The following is a 19,117-nucleotide window of genomic DNA, read 5'->3' on the forward strand; positions in this document are numbered from 1 at the left end:
TCTTAGTAAAATGTAAAGACTTTTAAAACCTGGTTACTAATGCCTATGCACCTAAAATCAAGTGCAATTTGAAGAGCCTCCTTGAATGGCCATAAACAGGTGCAAGCAATGTAAACTTGCCATTATTATTATTTCAATCTGGGGGCACGGCCAGGATCGTGGGTAGGGCCAGCTTCCAGTACAATGTTTTTTTTAAACCAGTGTTAAAGATCACTGAAACTCCAGTTATGCTTAAAGTAACTTGCATTTAATTTCCACAATCTTTGGTTTGGCCGAATTGCACCGATAAAAGCAGTACAAACCAATGGAAAGGCTAGGCCCTGCGATGGGTACAGAAACATCATACATACTGGAGTCACAACTGAATTTCATATTTTCACTGCTCTTTACGTGTTGTACAATGACATTCAGTGTAATTTTAAATATTGGTCTTGTTTTTGAATATACAATCTGTATCTCCAGTTGTTTCTAACTCTTTGACACTGTAGTGCACTGTAGTGCAAATTTGAGTCGTAGGCATTCTTGGAATTCAATTTTGTGACCATAAATTAGATCAAACGTGTCCTAATCTTAACATTGCTAAACTGACAATGTGCAGTAGTTTCTCAATATTTGTAAATAAATTGTGGCAATTATAAACATCAGGAATAATGTAAAGATCATATTCTTTAATCCTCTTAAAAATAACTTTACCAATTCACAGAATGACACAAACAACAAAATAAAATGGCTGTTTAAACAAACCGTTAGAATATTTTTTTAAATTCTAATTTAGTAATATGTAGATAAAAAATTCCAAATGTAAATCTATTAACAGTATACAGCAGTAAAAGCTAATCAGCAACTATAAGGAGGCTGGCGCCTCAAAGAAAACAGAGTACACAACATGCAAGTTTCAAATATTATTGTCCACGCTAATTCCTGTGAGAGACTGCGATTTTATTCTACTGTATTTTTGCCTTGGATTAGATCACATCCTCTGTACCCAAACCCTAAAGTGCCAGATACAATCATAGTTCTTTGCCCACGCTGAAGATCCAGTTACTCCTGCAGAGTTTGATATATGCAAATATGGCTTCATGAAAAATAAACTGGAGGCACAGATTCATACTCATTCTTTTTTTGTGTTGTGGTCTTTTCAATAAATAATTGACTGTGTGTAGGTTTTGGCACAAGCCAAGCTTTTCCACTTTGTTGCACTTTCTTCACTTTACACATCCTTTTTCTCCAACTAGTTCCAAGGTGGTATGCGAAAAAAATTAAAAACATTCCAAGAAAATATATTAGATACAGTGATAAAGGAGACTTGTGTCTCCTTCCAATAACATTAGCTATTTTTTGCAATATTTGGCAGTGCTAACTGAAGATGTCCCAATAAAATAGCCATGGTTAAATATAAATTTTGTATAAAATTCAAGTTCTCAAATTCACATGCCAATAGACCAGCAAATTAAATGCTGATCTCATTTTACCTTCAAATAGTGGTAAATGTCCCTTGTTTAATGAAAGTGCTGTACTTTTATGGATAAGTGCTTCTTGGATGTGCCTTGAAAAAGTACTTTAGCATTTTCTCTCCATCTTTGTGAAGTCACAAACTTTTAACAATAATCCAAAGTACAGATATTATTCAACTAGCAAATTCACAATGTTCACAAAAAGTTAGCTTTCTTTTGATGATGTTGCATGTTGTCTTATAACCCACTCAGCCTGAGGGTTAATCTTGTACAGTTCCAACATACAGGTACCTGGATCAAGACAGCGTTCACCTATTAAAATAAAGCAACTTTTAAATGATTTCAAAATGACTAACGAGGCACAGAATTTTTTTTTAAATATAGAAATCAGTGCACTTTTACAGTATTAAACCCCAGAGACATGGAAGATTCAAGCTATACTCTGTACTCAGTCAGCTCATTTCAGCCAGGCCACTGATGAGAATGGAATAGTTGGCTTCAGTCTTTCAAGATGGGCAAAACAATTCACACTGGTGGGGTGATTTTTCTGATCCCACTGGGGCCGTGTACGGAGGCGGACGCGGACAGGGCCCGAAAATACCGACAGCGGCCGGCGTACTGATTTCCCCTACGCTGTTCCTAGCACTGGCCATGTGCATCAGGGCAGGAGTAGGGAGAGATAACTATCCCGTCCAATCCCGATTAAGGCCGATAAGGTGGTCGAGGAGCTTATTAAGAGCTCGTTAGCAGAGGGGGATGTTGAGATTTTCACTCGGGTGCACAGGCTGCAAGCACTGCCTGGGGCAGACCAGGTAAAGGGAGGTGAGCACACAGTGGGGTGTCAGTCCTGGCCATTCTAGGGTATTACTTCAGGCCCATAAAAGGGTGAACGGCCCGGTGGGAACTAAGCCTTTGGGAAACAAGTGCCCTCGGAACAGCGCAGGTTGGAGGAGAATGGGCAGTAAGTGATTGGATATTGTTCCTGGCATCACAGGGGGCAAAAGAGCAAGGGGCAAGGCTGCCAAGAACAACTGGGGGGGCACCTGAGCACAAGGATGGCAGCAGCTGGCAATGGGAACACATCTGTTAGATTTTGTGCCCGGTGGTAATGAAGAGCAACACCCTTCACAGTAAGGCCAGAGACCAGAGCAAAGGAGGGCAGGGGAGAGAATCAAGTGGCAAGGACACGGAGGCCATACCCTCTCCAAAGGATCTAGCGCCAGAGATGGAGCTGCCTGGAGATAACCGAGAACCAGTGCCGCATGAGGCAGTGACTATCTGTGCCCTCATCAGTGAACACCTTGCACCTCACAGCACTGCTCCATACCCAATCAGCAGCCATCAAAGTTGCTGTGGCCTTGAACTCCTTCGCTTCTGGCTCCTTCTAAGGTTCAGTTGTGGACCTTTGTAGCATCTCACAAATAATAGCACACCACTGAATCTCACAGGGCCTGCTTGCCAGCACTGGACAATACATTCAGTTCACAACAGATGAGGCCATGCATGGCACAGAGGGCAATGGGTTTCGCCGCCATGGCTCAATTCTACCAGGTGTAGGGCATCGGTGATTGCACCCATATCACCATCAAGGCGCTCAACAACTGCTCAGTCATATACATCAACAGGAAGGGCTTTCACTCCCTCGACGTTCAACTGGTCTGAGGCCACAGAAAGAGCTTCATCAATGTGTGCACTCATTTTCCTGGCAGCTGCCATGACTCCTTCACCCTCCGCCAGTCCAGGCTGCCTCAGATTTTCATCAACCCCCATGTATTTGGATGGATCCTAGCGGACAAGGTATATCCCTTGAAGAGATGGCTACTGACCCCTCTACGAGAGCTCCAGATGGTGGTACAAAGGCGATACAACCAAAGCCACCAGTTCACTAGGGCCACCATTGAGCAGGCCACTGGGCTTGCAAAGGTGCAGTGCCAGCACCTGGAACGGTCGGGTGGCACCCTGCATTACACTGCTGCAAGGGTCTCGGTCATTGTGGTGGTCTGCTGCACGCTCCATAAAATCGCACTCCAGAGAGGTGTGGACCTTGAAGATAGTGAAGCCCTGGAAGGAGACAGCTCATTGGAGGAAAGGGCAGGGCCAGAGGTGGAAGAGGTGGCAGAGGGGGAGGATGCAGAATAGAGAGGTGGCCAGGCATGGCCCAGAGTGCAAAGGTTTCATCAGGATGCCATGAACATCAGGGATCATCTTATTCAGGAACGTTTCAACTGTGATCCTCTGACCCAGGATAAGGTCATGGGATGTAAGTCACTCTGAGGTGCCTGTGCTAACACATCCACTGAAGACACAGCCTGGAACATCAAAACTCTTACTGCAAATGAAGGATGCAGATCAGCCCAAAAGCTTTGCAGTCTCCATTGAGGAACCCTTGATCTCCGTCACCACCTTATTCCTCTTTTCTTGTCCCGTCATCAGTAAAAGGAGACTCAGACATGTGGCTTAAAGAGTTTATTAACAGAGTGCTCGGAAAGGAAAACAGTGCACCGAACAGTAAAAAGACACCTCAGCGATCCACTCAGTGCTTTGTGCAATGCGGTGACCTCCGCACTCAGCCACTTCTACACAGTGCTCCAACCTGTGGCCTAGGAGAAGGTGAAAGCAGCCTGATCACTTGTTTCTGTTTGCAGCTGTGATGCACATGGCAATTGTCCTCATTGTGGAGATGCCTGTGGGGCATCTCCAGAGGCTGCTACAACTGCCTCACTGCCAGAGCAGCCTCCATCACTTGTCCTTCCACTGTCATAGGAGCCAAGGAGACCGAGCATGATGATGGCACACCATGAGGGGTGGCACCCATTCCTTGGTAACATCGTCAGCTCTTGGCAGGAGATCTGGATGACCAGAGGGGAGCACCAGCTGTGGTGCAACTGGCAACCCCTCCAAACATCTGTGCGCCACTGACCGGTCCAGGCCACACAGTGTGGCATGCATCCGGTGTATGCCAGTGCGCAGTTCTTGCATGCAGGTACTGCTGCATATGGCTCTCCAAGAAGTTGAGCACTCTCTTATCAGAGGAGCTCCTGCGCTCAAAGCCCTGAGCCGTGGTGACACACATAAACTGAATGGATTCCTCCATTCTCTGCTGATGACCCCGCACTGAGGCATAGAACTTTGACATGTGGACGCACATCTCCTGCTGCTGGTCTAGGTAAAGCCTCCTTTCCTGTGACTTCTGAGGCCCACCTGAACAGGACTGTGCCTGTCCTCTCTCCTCCAAGGGGGATGCCCACAGCTCCCTCTGCCTCAGGCACCTCCTCCTAATGCTGTGCTCCTCACCCAGTGCCACCCTAACTAAATGCACATGAGGACCCACCGAGGTGGGAGTATCTGCACTGGTTGATGGTGCGCTTCAGAGGTGTAACAGTGCTTCTTTGGCTTCTTGGTGACATCCGCAGACTGAGAGGGAGAAGGTCTCAAGAATTGGACGTCTGCACTTGTGGGAGACATAAGAAGAGATTTGAGAACTAGCCTTGGGAAAGCGAAAGCCTCTGCAGTGCTGAAGCTTCCCAGTGCAACTCAATATTCAGCATGCAGTTGGACAGGGTGGAGTGCAATGCATTTCCTTAATGAGCGTTTTGCCCTTCGTAAACACCACTTCCATCATGAATGTCCATTTCACCAGGCAAGACTTCCTCCTGATCTGTGATCTTGGCTATCTCCATTACATGATCCTCCATTACCATTATTATTTGAAAGTATGGTAGCCCTCCGCCTGTTTGGGCCCTTTCATGTATCAGTGCTGGCAGGTCCTCAGCAGAATTATGGCTCTGAGCCATTCTGAGTGGTCATTAAGTGTCCTGGTCACACAATCCTCCCATTTTCAGGAGCAGCATGCACCCTGAAGCTCCTCAGCTGATGTGTCTGCTAGAGGGCGAATACTCAGAGGACCATTCCGAAAGTGGGTGGCTGCACTCACCTTGCCAGAGTATATCAGGTCATTGAACTTCTTGCAACACTGGATCCAGGTTCCCCTTACAATGCTTCTGCTGCTGCCTCTGGCTGTAATGTCGACCCAGGCCTGTTTGGGCTGAATGTGTGTCCTCCTTCTACCGCCCTCCGGGAAGAGGACCTCCTTCCTCTCCCTCACAGCCTCCAGCATGACCTTCAGGTCACTGAATGAAAAACCTGGTGCCAGGCCTCCGGCTTTCCTGCAACATCATGGAAGACAGCAATCCAGGCCAAGATTCAATGGGAATCTTCTCTGTGCTCCATCACCACTCACACAGAAGCCACAGTAATGGCTGCCATGGTGAGCTTAAATCAGACTGCGCTTCAGCTGGCCAGCCACAATTCCTGCCCCTGCAGCCACTAACTGGCCGCCAAACCCGTCTCCACAACAATTAGGGGGTTGCTTGCCTCCATGAAAATCGTGACTCTGTTCTGTTTATTCTCGGGGACGGGTTCTGGACCAAAAACAGTCCTGATTTCCGAAGAAGGGTCACTGACCCGAAACGTTAACTCTGCTTCTCTTTTCACAGATGCTGCCAGACCTGCTGAGTGGTTCCAGCATTTCTTGTTTTTATTCCTGATTTCCATTTCCCACCCCCGTGTGAAAATCCAGCCTCTGATCACTAACCAGTGATGTTCAATTCCAGATAAGGACAGCACCAACTTAAGTGTGATGGGTCCCCATAGACATATCCCTACTAATTCTCCTCATGCAAACTGAGACAAAGAATTGTCCAGAAAACTAATCCAAAAATTATTTCAATCATAATTAAATTATTCCTGTACATTTTGGCCAAAGTACACATTCTGGAGTTTGCTTTTTTTGGTTATTTTAAAGAGATTCCTAACATAAAAATAATAATTGATAAGGCAAATACACCAGAATGTGCAATTACATTTTGGCAGGATCACCACAGCAAAATCAGCAGGGGCAATGGGCTGGATTTTACAGATCGCCACCCGCTGCCCCCCACCCACCCCCACCACGAGCCTCAACGCCAGGAAGGCCAGGCCCAATATTGTTGGTGGCAGTGAGGCCTCGTAGTGGCAATCCCGCCACTCGGCAATGGGATCAAAATTTGCATATGTTAATTTATTAAAATTAATGATTACTTACCGACTCCCGCCATCTGTCCCGATGCAATATTGGTGCCAGTGACTGGCATTCCCGTGCCTTCGGAACCCTGTCCGGGGGAGCAGGGTCAAACAAATTTGATTGATGTAGGGGATGGTGGGAAGAGGTGAATTTAAAGGTTTATGAACTTTTGGGGGGGTGGGGAGGTCAGGTGGGCAGGGCAAGTATTATGGTGGGGAGAGGGCAAGGAATGAATTGCAAGGTTAGTGAGGAGGGTGGGAGTGGGGCTGGAAACATTAATTTTTTGGAATCAATTTTAAATCACTATCTCTTTAAACATTGAAATTAAATGGAAGGGCACAAAGCCCTTTAAAAATGGTGTCGCACCTGCACAATGGCGGCTGATACCATTGCCGGGGACGGACAGCCATTTGCCTCCACGTCATTGGGGTGGGAGATCCGCCCTGGGCATTTAAATGAGCTGCTGCATTTAATATCGCGACAGCTCCGCGACGTGTGGTCCGTAGAATTTGTGTCAGCCACAGATGGAAGTATAAAATTAAATTGATTGTAAGATTTGTACTGAAACCACTGGATGTCCAGAATTTTAAAATAAGTAATCTATTATATGAACCACTTTGAGATAATTAATTGACTAAACTTGGTATTAGGTAAAAACAAATGGAGGATTTTGGTGCAGAACCACCATTTCTGCACAATAGTCATATGCTGTACTATTAGGTAGCCATTAGTTTTTAGCTATGTTTTACCTCGTACAGCAATACAGTCAAGGTATTACCAATAAAACTTCATTCATAAATGAATCCCAAATACTAAATGCAATGTCATAGCATTTTCTGAAGTCAATTTATTAGTTTCCACTAGGCTGCATTTGTATTTGTAAAAACATATTGGCAAGTCATGAAAACAACAGGCAGGTGAAGAAAAAATAAAAAAGAATTTCACTTTATTACAAGACCCTGCACAATTGCTGAAGGTAATACACTTAGCTGCTGAACCCCAAACCGTATAATTTGGAAATTACGCTATGATATTATTATAGAAACATTTTGGATACTTTTATCAAATACTATTTTAGCAGGAGATGGGGAGTGCAACCTGTTCAAAGTGATGCTTCTGTTAAAATATTGGGCACTAAAATATGATGCAAATGCATTTAGTATTTGTATGATGGTATTATACATTATAATTATTAAGGTTCTAGCTTTGTTTTTAAATTATCTGGGATGTGCACAAGAAAACATCTTCATATGAAAATAATTCAACAAAATGTCTGTTATCACTAACTAAATATTTTAAAAATTATTTTAGTGCAATGGAATACAAATCTTTTAACATGAAATAAATCACAATGTTTAGCTGTCTATCTCTTTCGCTACTCTTATTGTCAGTAGAAATAACTTTATATTGTTGCCAACAGAAATAGAGCAGAATTTTCATTAAAAACATATTTTATGTTTCTGTTGTTTGGCTTGCCAATACAATGGTAATTCTAAATATTGTGGTAGAATCTAATTTGTCCACTACCACTTTATTATAGTGACTTCACCCATCTTAACCTAAGAATGCCATAAAAATATTGATGTTTAAAATAACATTTGATGCATTACCCACCTATATTACCACCCACTTCATACAAGCAGAACTCTGGATAATCTGTGGAACCATTGCTTCTAGAAAGAAGGAAAAAATATAATTCTCAGTAATGTTGGATTATTATGTTTCAACAACAATGATTAATGATTGAAAATAAAATCTTTACTTGCATTCTGATTATACAATGATTTCTATGCTGAAGTTACATTTCTATTTTTATGAATGTGGAATGAAGTTTGGAACACTGAACTCCACTTTCACTGAATCATATCCAAGGCAATGGCCCAGCAAATGTTGTTCTGGCTCTTGTAGAACAGTTAAAAATCATACAGTGACTTAAATCTCATTGCTGGTTATGACTTCTCAATGGCATGATTTCTGCTGAAACTGCCTTATAGATACTTACTGGCACAAGACTAACCTCTGGAGCTGGTAGATGTAGCCTGGATATTTACATAGCCATATTATGCTCCTGCATATATCTACTCTTCTGGTTCTGAAATTCAGAGCACCATCAACTCCATGCGACTGCAAGCACATGAAAATTGATTAAATAGTGGTGCTCCAATTTTCAGGGGAAGCTGGAACACCTACTGAGTACTAATAACGTGACCTTGCTAAAGTCAGCGAGGCCGTGTTATTTCAAGTGCTTCACTTGTGCTGACACAAGCAGCACATAACAGCAGCATTTATTATCCTTTGTTTAACTTGGATAAGAGCTGTTAGAATGTTGATTACATATTATTTTGAGGTATTTGTTAAATTACAGCCGACCCATCTATTTATCAGACACATCCACCCTAGCACCGCTCACCAACCGCTAATCTGACTTTCAATAACTGACTGTCCATTTTCTAATGAACAATGTGGCTACCAGTTGGAAAATTGCTGACAAAAGGTTTAGACACTTTAGGCACCCAAAAACGGACTTGGGGATTTTGATGGTGGATTAACCCGTGCCTGTTGATTGAGATGCAGGCAGCACGCCAACTTTATGCCACCTGCTCTTTCAATGATTTCAGCATCCAGCCAGTACTAACCGCACAGTTGATTGGCTGGACATATCAGCAGGGGGCCAATGCTTAAAGCTAGTCTGCACCTCTTAAAGGGGAGGTGCAATTTGGCTAGAGCAGGTGCTGGCAGCTGTGCAGGAACTAAATCTGACCTGTGAAGTTGAAGAATGGCACAACAAGGGACAGACCAAGCTCCAAGGATTTTGAGTGCTGTGCTGGAAGCATTAGTGGAGGAGGTGGAAAGGATGTGATATGTCCTGTATCCATAGGGGGCCAGGAGGCCCTCCAGACAAATGGGACTGATCAGAGGTGGAGGGGAGGGGCCATAAAATTGCATGGGATGGTGGGGGGGGTGGACTGCAGTCACCTTCCTGATGCCTTCAAATTAAGTCTGGTGTAAGGACAGCTGATGATGGCCTTCTTGCCCAGAGGCCAATGGAGGCCCTTAAGTGGCTAATTAATGGCCTCTTAAGGGCCTCCTCTCACTTCCAAATCAATTTAATGGAAGGTAGAGGGGCGAGTTGCCACATGGAGATGCCACCAGTTAAAACCTGGCAGCTTCCTAGGGGGATTGGAGGAGGGTCCCTCTTTTGGGAGTAATCCATGGCCACTGAGGACACCCCCCACCCCACGGCGATGGATGCTCCCCTCCACTCCCCCAGAAATACCCTCCCCCCACCCTCACTGACAACCCCTCCACCCACCCATCGTCAGGACCTGCCTGAATGGCCCTGGTGACCCCACTTACCTCTCCTGAGGTCTTTATCACTCTTTTCCTCTGAAGGGCCTCCTGCAGTACCGGCAGTGGCTACTGCTCCTAGTGGTGCTGCAGGTACTGTAAAGCTACCAGCTTTCCAACTGGCTGGCAGCTCTGGAGGCAAGTGCTTGTTCCTTGAACCGACGGTAGGCAGTTAATTGCCGGCCCGTCATTAAATAGCACTGGGGGTCCGATGGAGGGCTGAGGCGGGATCTCCCCTGCCTTCCGGCCTGCCGCTGGGACATCCTCGCCAGAATAAAATCCGGCCCATGGTCAAAAGGCATTGGGGGCAGATAATTATGGAGATCAATGCCAGGACTCAAGCCCCAAGAACCTGGATGCAGTGCAATAAGTTCAAGATCTTGCACGAGTGGTCAAGTTCAGTGAATGCATCTTCAAATGCCATATCCCACCAACTGCATCACAAGCCTCAAACATTGCTCAATTCACCTTACCACCATCACTCACCTGCCACCAATCTCTATCAAACAGAACTCGTACCCTCACAAACTTAGCACTGCTGCAAGCCTGACAGCTACATCTCACAGGATGCACACACTGCCAGCTTCCCATCCATGAAAGCCACATCACCCAAACAGACTCTGGCAAGAAAAGGTGGTACACAACTGGAGGCAGCAGGAGTGAGCTGGAGGGGAACAGGCACCTTGCATGTCATAGAGTCATAATGGCACAGAAGGAGGCTATTCAGCCCATCGAGTCTATGCCAGCTCACAGTAGAGCAATCCAGTCAGTACCATCCCCCATTCTATCCCCATAGCCCTGCAAGTTTATTTCCCTCAAGTGCCCATCCAATTTTCTTTTGAAATCATTGATCATCTCTGCTTCCACCAACCTTATAGGCATAAATTTCCAGGTCATTATCATTCACTGCGTTAAAAGCTTCTCCCTCACATCCCCCTGTATCTCTTGCCCAAAACCTTAAATCTCTGTCCCCTAGTCTTTGTACCATCAGTCAATGGGAACTGCTTTTTTTGTCTACCTTATCTAAATCTGTCATAATCTTGTGCTAAATCTATCAAATCTCCCCTCAACTTCCTTTGCTCCAAGGAGAACAACACCAGCTTCTCAAACCTAACCTTGTAGCTAAATTCCCTCATCCCAGGAACCATTATGGTAAATCTCCTCTGCACTCTTCCAAGGATCCTCACATCCTTCCTAAAGTGTGGTGACTAGAACTGGACACAATACTCTTGCTATGGCCTAACCAGAGCTTCATAATGGTTCAGCATAACTTCCTGCTTTTGTGCTCATTACCTCTATTTATGAAGCCCAAGATCCCATATGCTTTACTAACCACTCTCTCAATATGTCCTGCCACCTTCAAAGATCCATGCATACGCACCCCAGGTCCTTCTGTTCCTGCACACTCTTTAGGACTGTGCCATTAAGTCTATATTGCTTCTCCATATCCCTTCTGCCAAAACTTCTCTGCTCGGTATTAAATCCATCTGACCCTTGCCTGACCATTCTGCTAGCCTATCTATGTCCTGTTGCATTCAATTGGTATCTTCCTAAATTCCATGGAGGAAACACTGCTGACCATTATTGGGATGCCCATTGCTGCGGCCATGCCCAGTGGCGGGGCTGAAAGCATCGAAGATGGCAGTATCTTATACCTCATTGTCCATCTCACATACAACCCCCCCACCACCCACCCCCGCTCATCCCACAGTCTCTTCTGATTTTCAAGCTGCAGATGGTGTATGCATGCACCTCTTACTTCCCCAAACTACCTACCCACACCCACCTTGGCCTTGTGAGTTCCTCCTTTCAAGCACCCAAGAAGTGCAACTGTGCCAGACAGTGGAGAAACACCAAGAAGACAGGGATGAAGAAGACATGCCATCATTCAATTTCACACTCGCAGCCACCAGTTCAAAATACTGAGACTACGTGTAATTTAGAGGATTGCACGGAGGTGGGATCCGCAAGTGGACACACTGGGTATGAGTGGCGGCAGCCAGAGTAGTTGGAAAGGATAGTACAGGTACTAGTTTCCCAGAGGGTAAGGTCGTACATAAACTCTGCTACAGAGAACTCAGAGCACTTGGATGGGGAAGCCTACAGTAAAACACTGATTGGTATGCACAACAAAATGCCTGGTGTATTGTGAGGCCTGCCAGAAAGCCTACGGTCAATGTCAAGGAGCATGGAGGAGCCCAGCACCAACTTGGCACAGGGCTTTGTGCAGAGCTTGAAGCCCATCCTCTACAGCATGGAAGTGGTGGCCAACTTCGTGAGCACACTTGTGGATACGACCATGATAACCAGCATAAGCAGCAGTCACCCAATGTCTGAGAGTTGCAGTCATGCAAGCTCAGTTTACTGCCAGGTGAGCTCAGAATATTCTCATGCAAGCTCAGTTTGCTGCCATAGAGGATCAGATTGTGGCCATCATGGCTGTGGATTACAGTGTGCAGGGTGTCACAGCAGTCCAGCAATCTGTCCTCCAACAGATTTCTAGGATTGTTGAGGCATCACCCTGAGGAGGTGACTGTAGTTCCATGGAGCATGAATCTGCTGTCCTCTTTCAGGATGACAGTATTCATTTTCCCACCCGTGCCACTCCACTAGCGCCTTTCAGCCAGCCAGCTCAGACTGCTACTGCCTATGCCAAGATTGTACAATCCGCAGCTGGACCTTCTAGGCTCGAGGTGGTCCTACAAGACCATCTGCAGACTCATCCACTAAAAGTCAGCAGCCATTCTGCAGCTACTGGGATAGCACTGCATGAGAACATTAGGATTGGCAAAGGCAAATGGAAGATAGGCACGAAGGGAATGTACAACAGTGATTATTGACTTTTGTATGCAAGGTAATATGTTATTATTACAAATTTGGTTTCAAGTATTTATTTTGTGGTGGCTTTTATTTTCCATTGTAGTCAAGCAGACACTGTGGTCAGTGGCATAGGGAAGATAAGGCGTGGGACTACTGGTGAATGGAGACTGTGGTTGCACATACTGGTATCGCACTCGGATGAGTCCTTCAAGGACGGCCTGGCCAAGAGCTGTCTAGATTGCCTCTTCCCTTTCTCTTCCTCCTTCTCATGCTCCTGCTCCTTCTCCTCATTCTTCTGTACCTCAGCTACTGGCAAGTGTCCTCTCATGACTGTGATGTTGTGCAGTGTGCAGCAGACCACCATCAATCTTGATATTCACTCTGCCAAGCACTATAGGGTTTATCCAGAGCGGTCCAGGCTGCTGAACCGTTGTTTTAGCATGCTAAGAATTTGTGCTCACATTTCATATAGCAGTATGGCTTTCACTGATGTATGCTATGCATGGGTGCATGGGTTGCAAACCAGAGTCATCAGTCATGTGGTCAGCAGACAGCCCTTGACGTCCAGTAACCACACTTTGGTTTGCCATGGTCATTCAAATGCAGCTGGTAAAGTGACTGTTACAGAATGAAGGCATTATGACTGCTTCAGGATACCAGACATTGACCTGCATGACTCATTGTGTATGATCACATACCAGATGGACCTTGATAGAGTGGAAACCCTTTCCGTTAATATGGTGAGCCCGCAAAGCAATATGCGCGCAGTCAATGGCACCTTGCACTATGGCGAAGCCTGCAATCCTCGCAGAGCCATCCGCTTGCTCTGCCTGCTCCTCTCTGGCAAGAGACTGAAATGTAGCTAGCTCTCATTCAGTAGAGAGCTTGAGTGACCTCCCTTATACAATAGTGGAAGCCAAACAGGAGGTGTTGCAAAAATATCAAGCACCATCGTTGAAGAAGCCAGATGCATAAAAGTTCATCACCATGGTTGTCTTCACAGCCACTAGCAATGTGGTCCTTGCCCTGCTCTGAGGTTACAGTTGTGGCTGCAGCAGGTGGCAGATTTCAGTAAGGATCCCCTTACTGAAGCGCAGACGTTTCACACACCGTTCTTCGCTGAGGTTCAGGTAGGACAACTGATTCCTGAACACCCTGGTCAGATGTGGCCTCCTGCTGGGAGCCCTTCTCCTCCTCCCTCTTCTAGCAACTTGTCCTGCTCTGTGTGACCTCTGTTCATTCTCAATGTCATGCTATATTCCAAGGGGAATGCCTACTAGTAAACAGTTATCTGGGAGTAACAAAAACCTACTAAGGACCTGCCACACTACTCCTCTAAACTTTTGCAATTTTAAATAACTATAGAAAGCACCTAACACTTGAAGAATTGAAGCAACAGCCAGAAAAAATCAACCAGCAAGTAACCTGTAAGTAGCTGATAATGCTTTAGGATAGCACTGGTAGGGGGTCCTTCCAGAAGCTGAATGCATGTGCGAGATTAAGAGAGGGTGTTACCTGGAGCACTGTGCTCCAAACTGGCACTGTTGGTATCAGAGCAGCATTGCACACCGATTGATGTTATAATCTGCCTGCTCTGCATACTTCCTGTAGACATTCAATGCGAATGTGCTAATCCCCTCCCCAATGTGGCATCCATCGTAATTTACCACAAAAGTATGTACTCGTGCCGCAGACATAATTTTGGAGCTCTAAGGGCACTCATGGCGCTCACAAATGGGTGCAAAGCATCCCAATTTCTCACCCTCTAAATAACTGCATGAATCAATTCGAATTGCTTCTTTGTTGCCATAGTCACAACTATGTTGTTGCACCACAGTATGATAAATAAATTGGATTTTTTTAGGTCATGAAATTTAACACTGACTATATTATTTTGGCCAAGATTTTGCATTGTTAATAACGTTAAGACTAACAGCCCTTACCATTATTACACAGTAATTCAGATAACAACTTCTGGCATCTTCACACATGCATTTAAATGCTGAATTTCAGAAGCTGCAGTCAGAGATACACTGTTCCTCCACAAGTTGCATTGAAATAGTCCTCATCAATTGAAATTCTTCAGATTTAATTAGCAATGGAGTTTTCTTTTAAAAAATCTTTCTTTTTATTTTTTCTCTCTGTCTCTTTTATCACTCTCTCTTAATGCCACCTTTAGAAACATAGAAACATAGAAAATAGGAGGAGTAGGCCATTCGGCCCTTCGAGCCTGCTCCGCCATTCATTATGATCATGGCTGATCATCCAACTCAGTGACCTGTTCCCGCTTTCTCCCCATACCCTTTGATCCCTTTAGACCCAACAGCTATATCGAACTCCTTCTTGAAAACATACAATGTTTTGGCCTCAACTGCTTTCTGTGGTAGTGAATTCCACAGGCTCACCACTCTCTGGGTGAAGAGATTTCTCCTCATCTCAGTCCTGAAAGGTTTACCCCATATCCTTAGACTATGACCCCTGGTTCTGGACACCCCCACCATCGGGAACATCCTTCCTGCATCTACCTTGTCAAGTCCTGTTAGAATTTTATAGGTTTCTATGAGATCCCCCCCTCACCCTTCTTTCGCCCGGTGCTCCGGTTTCCTCCCACAGCCAAAGACTTGCAGGTTGATAGGTAAATTGGCCATTATAAATTGCCCCTAGTATAGGTAGGTGGTAGGGGAATTGAGGGAAGGTGGGGATGTGGTAGGAATATGGGATTAATGTAGCATTAGTATAAATGGGTGGTTGATGGTCAGCACAGACTCGGTGGGCAGAAGGGCCTGTTTCAGATCTGTATCTCTCAAGGTAAACCTTTGCTGCACTCCCTCTATAGCAAGAACATCCTTCCTCAGACCAAAACTACACACAATATTCCAGGTGTGGCCTCACCAAGGCCCTGTATAATTGCAGCAAGGCATCCCTCCTCCTGTACTCAAATTCTCTTGCTACGAAGACCAACATACCATTTGCCTTTTTTACCGCCTGTTGGACCTGCATGCTTACCTTCAGAGACTGGTGTACGACAACACCCAGGTCTCGCTGCATATTCCCCTCTCTGTTTATAGTTGTTCAGATAATAATCTGCCTTCCTGTTTTTGCTACCAAAGTGGATAATCTCACATTTATCCACATTATACTGCATCTGCCATGCATTAGCCCACTCACTCAACTTGTCCAAATCACCCTGAATCCTCTCTGCATAGTCCTCACAACTCACCCTCCCACCCAGCTTTGTGTCATCTGCAAATTTGGAGATATTACATTTAGTTCCCTCATCTAAATCATTAATATATATTGTGAATAGCTGGGGTTCTAGCACCGATCCCTGCGGTACCCCACAAGTCACTGCCTGCCATTTGGAAAAAGACCCATTTATCCCTACTCTTTGTTTCTCGTCTGCCAACCAATTTTCTATCCATCGCAATACACTACCCCCAAACCCATGCGCTTTAATTTTACATGCTAATCTCTAATGTGGGACTTTGTCGAAAGCCTTCTGAAAGTCCAAATAAACCACATCCACTGGCTCCCCCTCATCAACTCTACTAGTTACATCCTCAAAGAATTCTAGTACATTTGTCAAGCATGATTTCCCTTTGGTAAATCCATGCTGACTCTGCCCGATTCTACCACTGTTTTCTAAGTGCTCTGCTATAAAATCTTTGATAATAGACTCTAGAATTTTCCCCACTACCGATGTCAGGCTGACTGGTCTATAATTGCCTGCTTTCTCTCTACTTCCCTTTTTAAATAGTGGGGTTACATTAACTCCCCTCCAATCTGTAGGAACTGTTCCAGAGTCTATAGAATCTTGGAAGATGACCACCAATGCATCCACTATTTCGAGAGCCACTTCCTTAAGTACTCTGGGATGCATACCATCAGGCCCTGGGGATTTATCAGCCTTCAATCCCATCAATTTCCCCAACACCATTTCTCTACTAATACTGATTTCCTTCAGTTCCTCTCTCTCACTAAGCCCTGTGTTCCCCAACATTTCTGGTATGATATTTGTGTCCTCCTTTGTGAAGACAGAACCAAAGTATGCATTTAGTTGGTCAGCCATTTCTTTGTTCCCCATAATAAATTTCCCTGTTTCTGACTGTAAGGGACCTACATTTGTCTTCACCAATCTTTTTCTCTTCACATACCGATAGAAACTTTTACAGTCAGTTTTTATGTTCCCCGCCAGCTTGCTCTCGTACCCTATTTTCCCCTTCTTAGTCAATCCCTTGGTCCTCCTTTACTGAATTCTAAACTGCTGCCAATCCTCAGGTCTGTTGTTTTTTCTGGCAGATTTATATGCCTCTTCCTTGGATCTAATGCTATCTCTAATTTCCCTTGTAAGCCATTTTGGCTACCTTCCCTGTTTTACGTTTGCGCCAGACGGGGATAAACAATTGTTGCAGTTTATCCATGCGCTCTTTAAATGTTTGCCATTGCCTATCCACCGTCATCCCTTTAAGTAACGTTTCCCAATCCGTCATAGTCAACTCGCGCCTCATACCTTCGTAGTTTCCTTTACTAAGATTCAGGACCTTCGTCTCAGAATCAACTACGTCACTCTCTTGATGAAGAATTCTATCATATTAAGGTCGCTCATCCCCAAGGGGTCTCGCACCACTAGGTTGTCAATTATTCCTCTCTCATTGCACAATACCCAGTCTAGGATGGCCTGTTCTCTAGTTGGTTCCTCAACGTATTGGTCCAGAAAACTATCCCGTATACACTCCTAAGAATTCCTCCTCTACGGTATTGTGACTAATTTGATTTGTCCAATCTATATGCAGATTAAAGTCACCCATAATTACAGATGTTCCTTTTTCTCATGTGTCTCTGATTTCCTGTTTAATGCCATTCCCAACATCACCATCAGTTTGCCCCTCAGTGTTTCTCAGCTCTACCCATACAGATTCCACATCGTCAGAGCTAATAGCTTTCCTCACTATTGAGTTAATTTCCTCTTTAACCAGCAATGCAACTCCACCGCCTTTTACTTTTTGTCTGTCCTTCCTAAATACTGAACACCCCTGGACGTTCACTTCCCATCCCTGGTCACCTTGCAGCCATGTCTCCATAATCCCGACTATATCATACCCCTTTACATCTATTTGCGCGATTAATTCACCCAATTTATTGCGAATGCCCTGTGCGTTAAGGCACAAAGCCTTAAGGCTTGTCTTTTTAACATTACTTGTCCCCTTCCCACTATTTTTCACTGTGGCCCTGTTTGATTCTAGCCCTTGATTGCTCTGCCTATCACTTTTCTTATTCCCCTTACTGTCTTTTGTTCTTGTCTTTGATCCCCCCTCCTCTGGACTCCTTGCAAAGGTTCCCATCCCCCTGCCATATTAGTTTAAACCCTCTCCAACCACTCTAGCAAATACTCCCCCTAGGACATTAGTCCCGGTCCTGCCCAGGTGTAACTCGTCCAGTTTGTACTGGTCCCACCTCCCCCAGAACCAGTCCCAATGTCCCAGGAATCTAAAATCCTCCACCTCACACCATCTCTTCAGCCACGTATTCATCCAATATATCCTGCTATTTCTACTCTGACTAGCACGTGGCACTGGTTGTAATCCTGAGATCACTACCTTTGAGGTCCTGCTTTTCAACTTACTTCCTAGCTCCCTATATTCTGCTTTTAGGACCTCATCCTTTTTTTTCACCTATGTCGTTTGTACCAATGTGTACCACGACCACTGGTTGTTCACCCTCTCCCTTCAGAATGTCCTGTAACCGCTTTGAGACATCCTTGACCCTAGCACCAGGGAGACAACATACCATCCTCGAGTCTCTTTTGTGGCCACAGAAATGCTTATCTATTCCCCTTACAATTGAACCCCCTATATCTATTGCATTCCCACACTTTTTACTTCTCCCCTGTGCAGCAGAGCCAACCGTGGTGCAACAAATTGGGCTGTTGCTGCTTTCCCCTGAGAGGCTATTTCCCCCCAACAGTATCCAAAGCAGTATATCTGTTTTGCAGGGGAATAGCCACAGGAGATTCCTGAACTTCCCACCTAGTCCTCTTGCTCTGCCTGGCGGTCACCCATTCCCTTCCTGCCTGTGGAGTCTGAGCCTGTGGTCTGACCACCTCTCTATATGTGCTATTCATGATACTCTCCACCTCGTGGATGGTCCACAGTGTCCCTAGCTGCCGCTCCAGCTTTGAAACCCAGGCTTCCAGGAGCTGCAGCTGGAGACACATCTTGCACACATGCCAGTCCCGGGCACTGGAAATGTCCCCAGCTTCCGACATGGAGCATAAGGAGCACAGCACGGCTTTGAGCTCTCCTGCCATGACTTAATCCTTTAAATTAAACCTTTTGGAAGATCTTAATATCAAATAATATCAATTACTCTAAGGCCCTTCTTCCCTGGTCCTCGTTACTACTGAACTCCCTAAAAAAACACTACTTACTATATA

General features: G+C 45.2%; 1 protein-coding gene across 8 annotated transcripts in view; it reads right to left on the reverse strand.

Annotated features, from left to right (window-relative positions):
* Positions 1–225: 225 nt before the first annotated feature.
* Positions 226–19,117, reverse strand: part of LOC137378205 (rho GTPase-activating protein 18-like) — a 173,679-nt gene continuing 154,787 nt past the window's right edge. For 7 of the 8 annotated variants that reach the window (XM_068048388.1, XM_068048389.1, XM_068048390.1 and 4 more), the window contains 2 exons: positions 8,131–8,189; positions 226–1,766 (listed from right to left, as the gene is read on the reverse strand). In XM_068048388.1, coding sequence (XP_067904489.1) covers positions 1,660–1,766; positions 8,131–8,189 — 166 coding nt within the window. In that variant the 3' untranslated portion in view covers positions 226–1,659. Of the gene's footprint in view, positions 1,767–6,537; positions 6,605–8,130; positions 8,190–19,117 lie in introns of all 8 variants that reach the window. The other variant, XM_068048387.1, reaches the window with a different exon arrangement.

This window comes from Heterodontus francisci, chromosome 16 (assembly GCF_036365525.1).
Source record: "Heterodontus francisci isolate sHetFra1 chromosome 16, sHetFra1.hap1, whole genome shotgun sequence".
NCBI lineage: Eukaryota > Metazoa > Chordata > Chondrichthyes > Heterodontiformes > Heterodontidae > Heterodontus > Heterodontus francisci.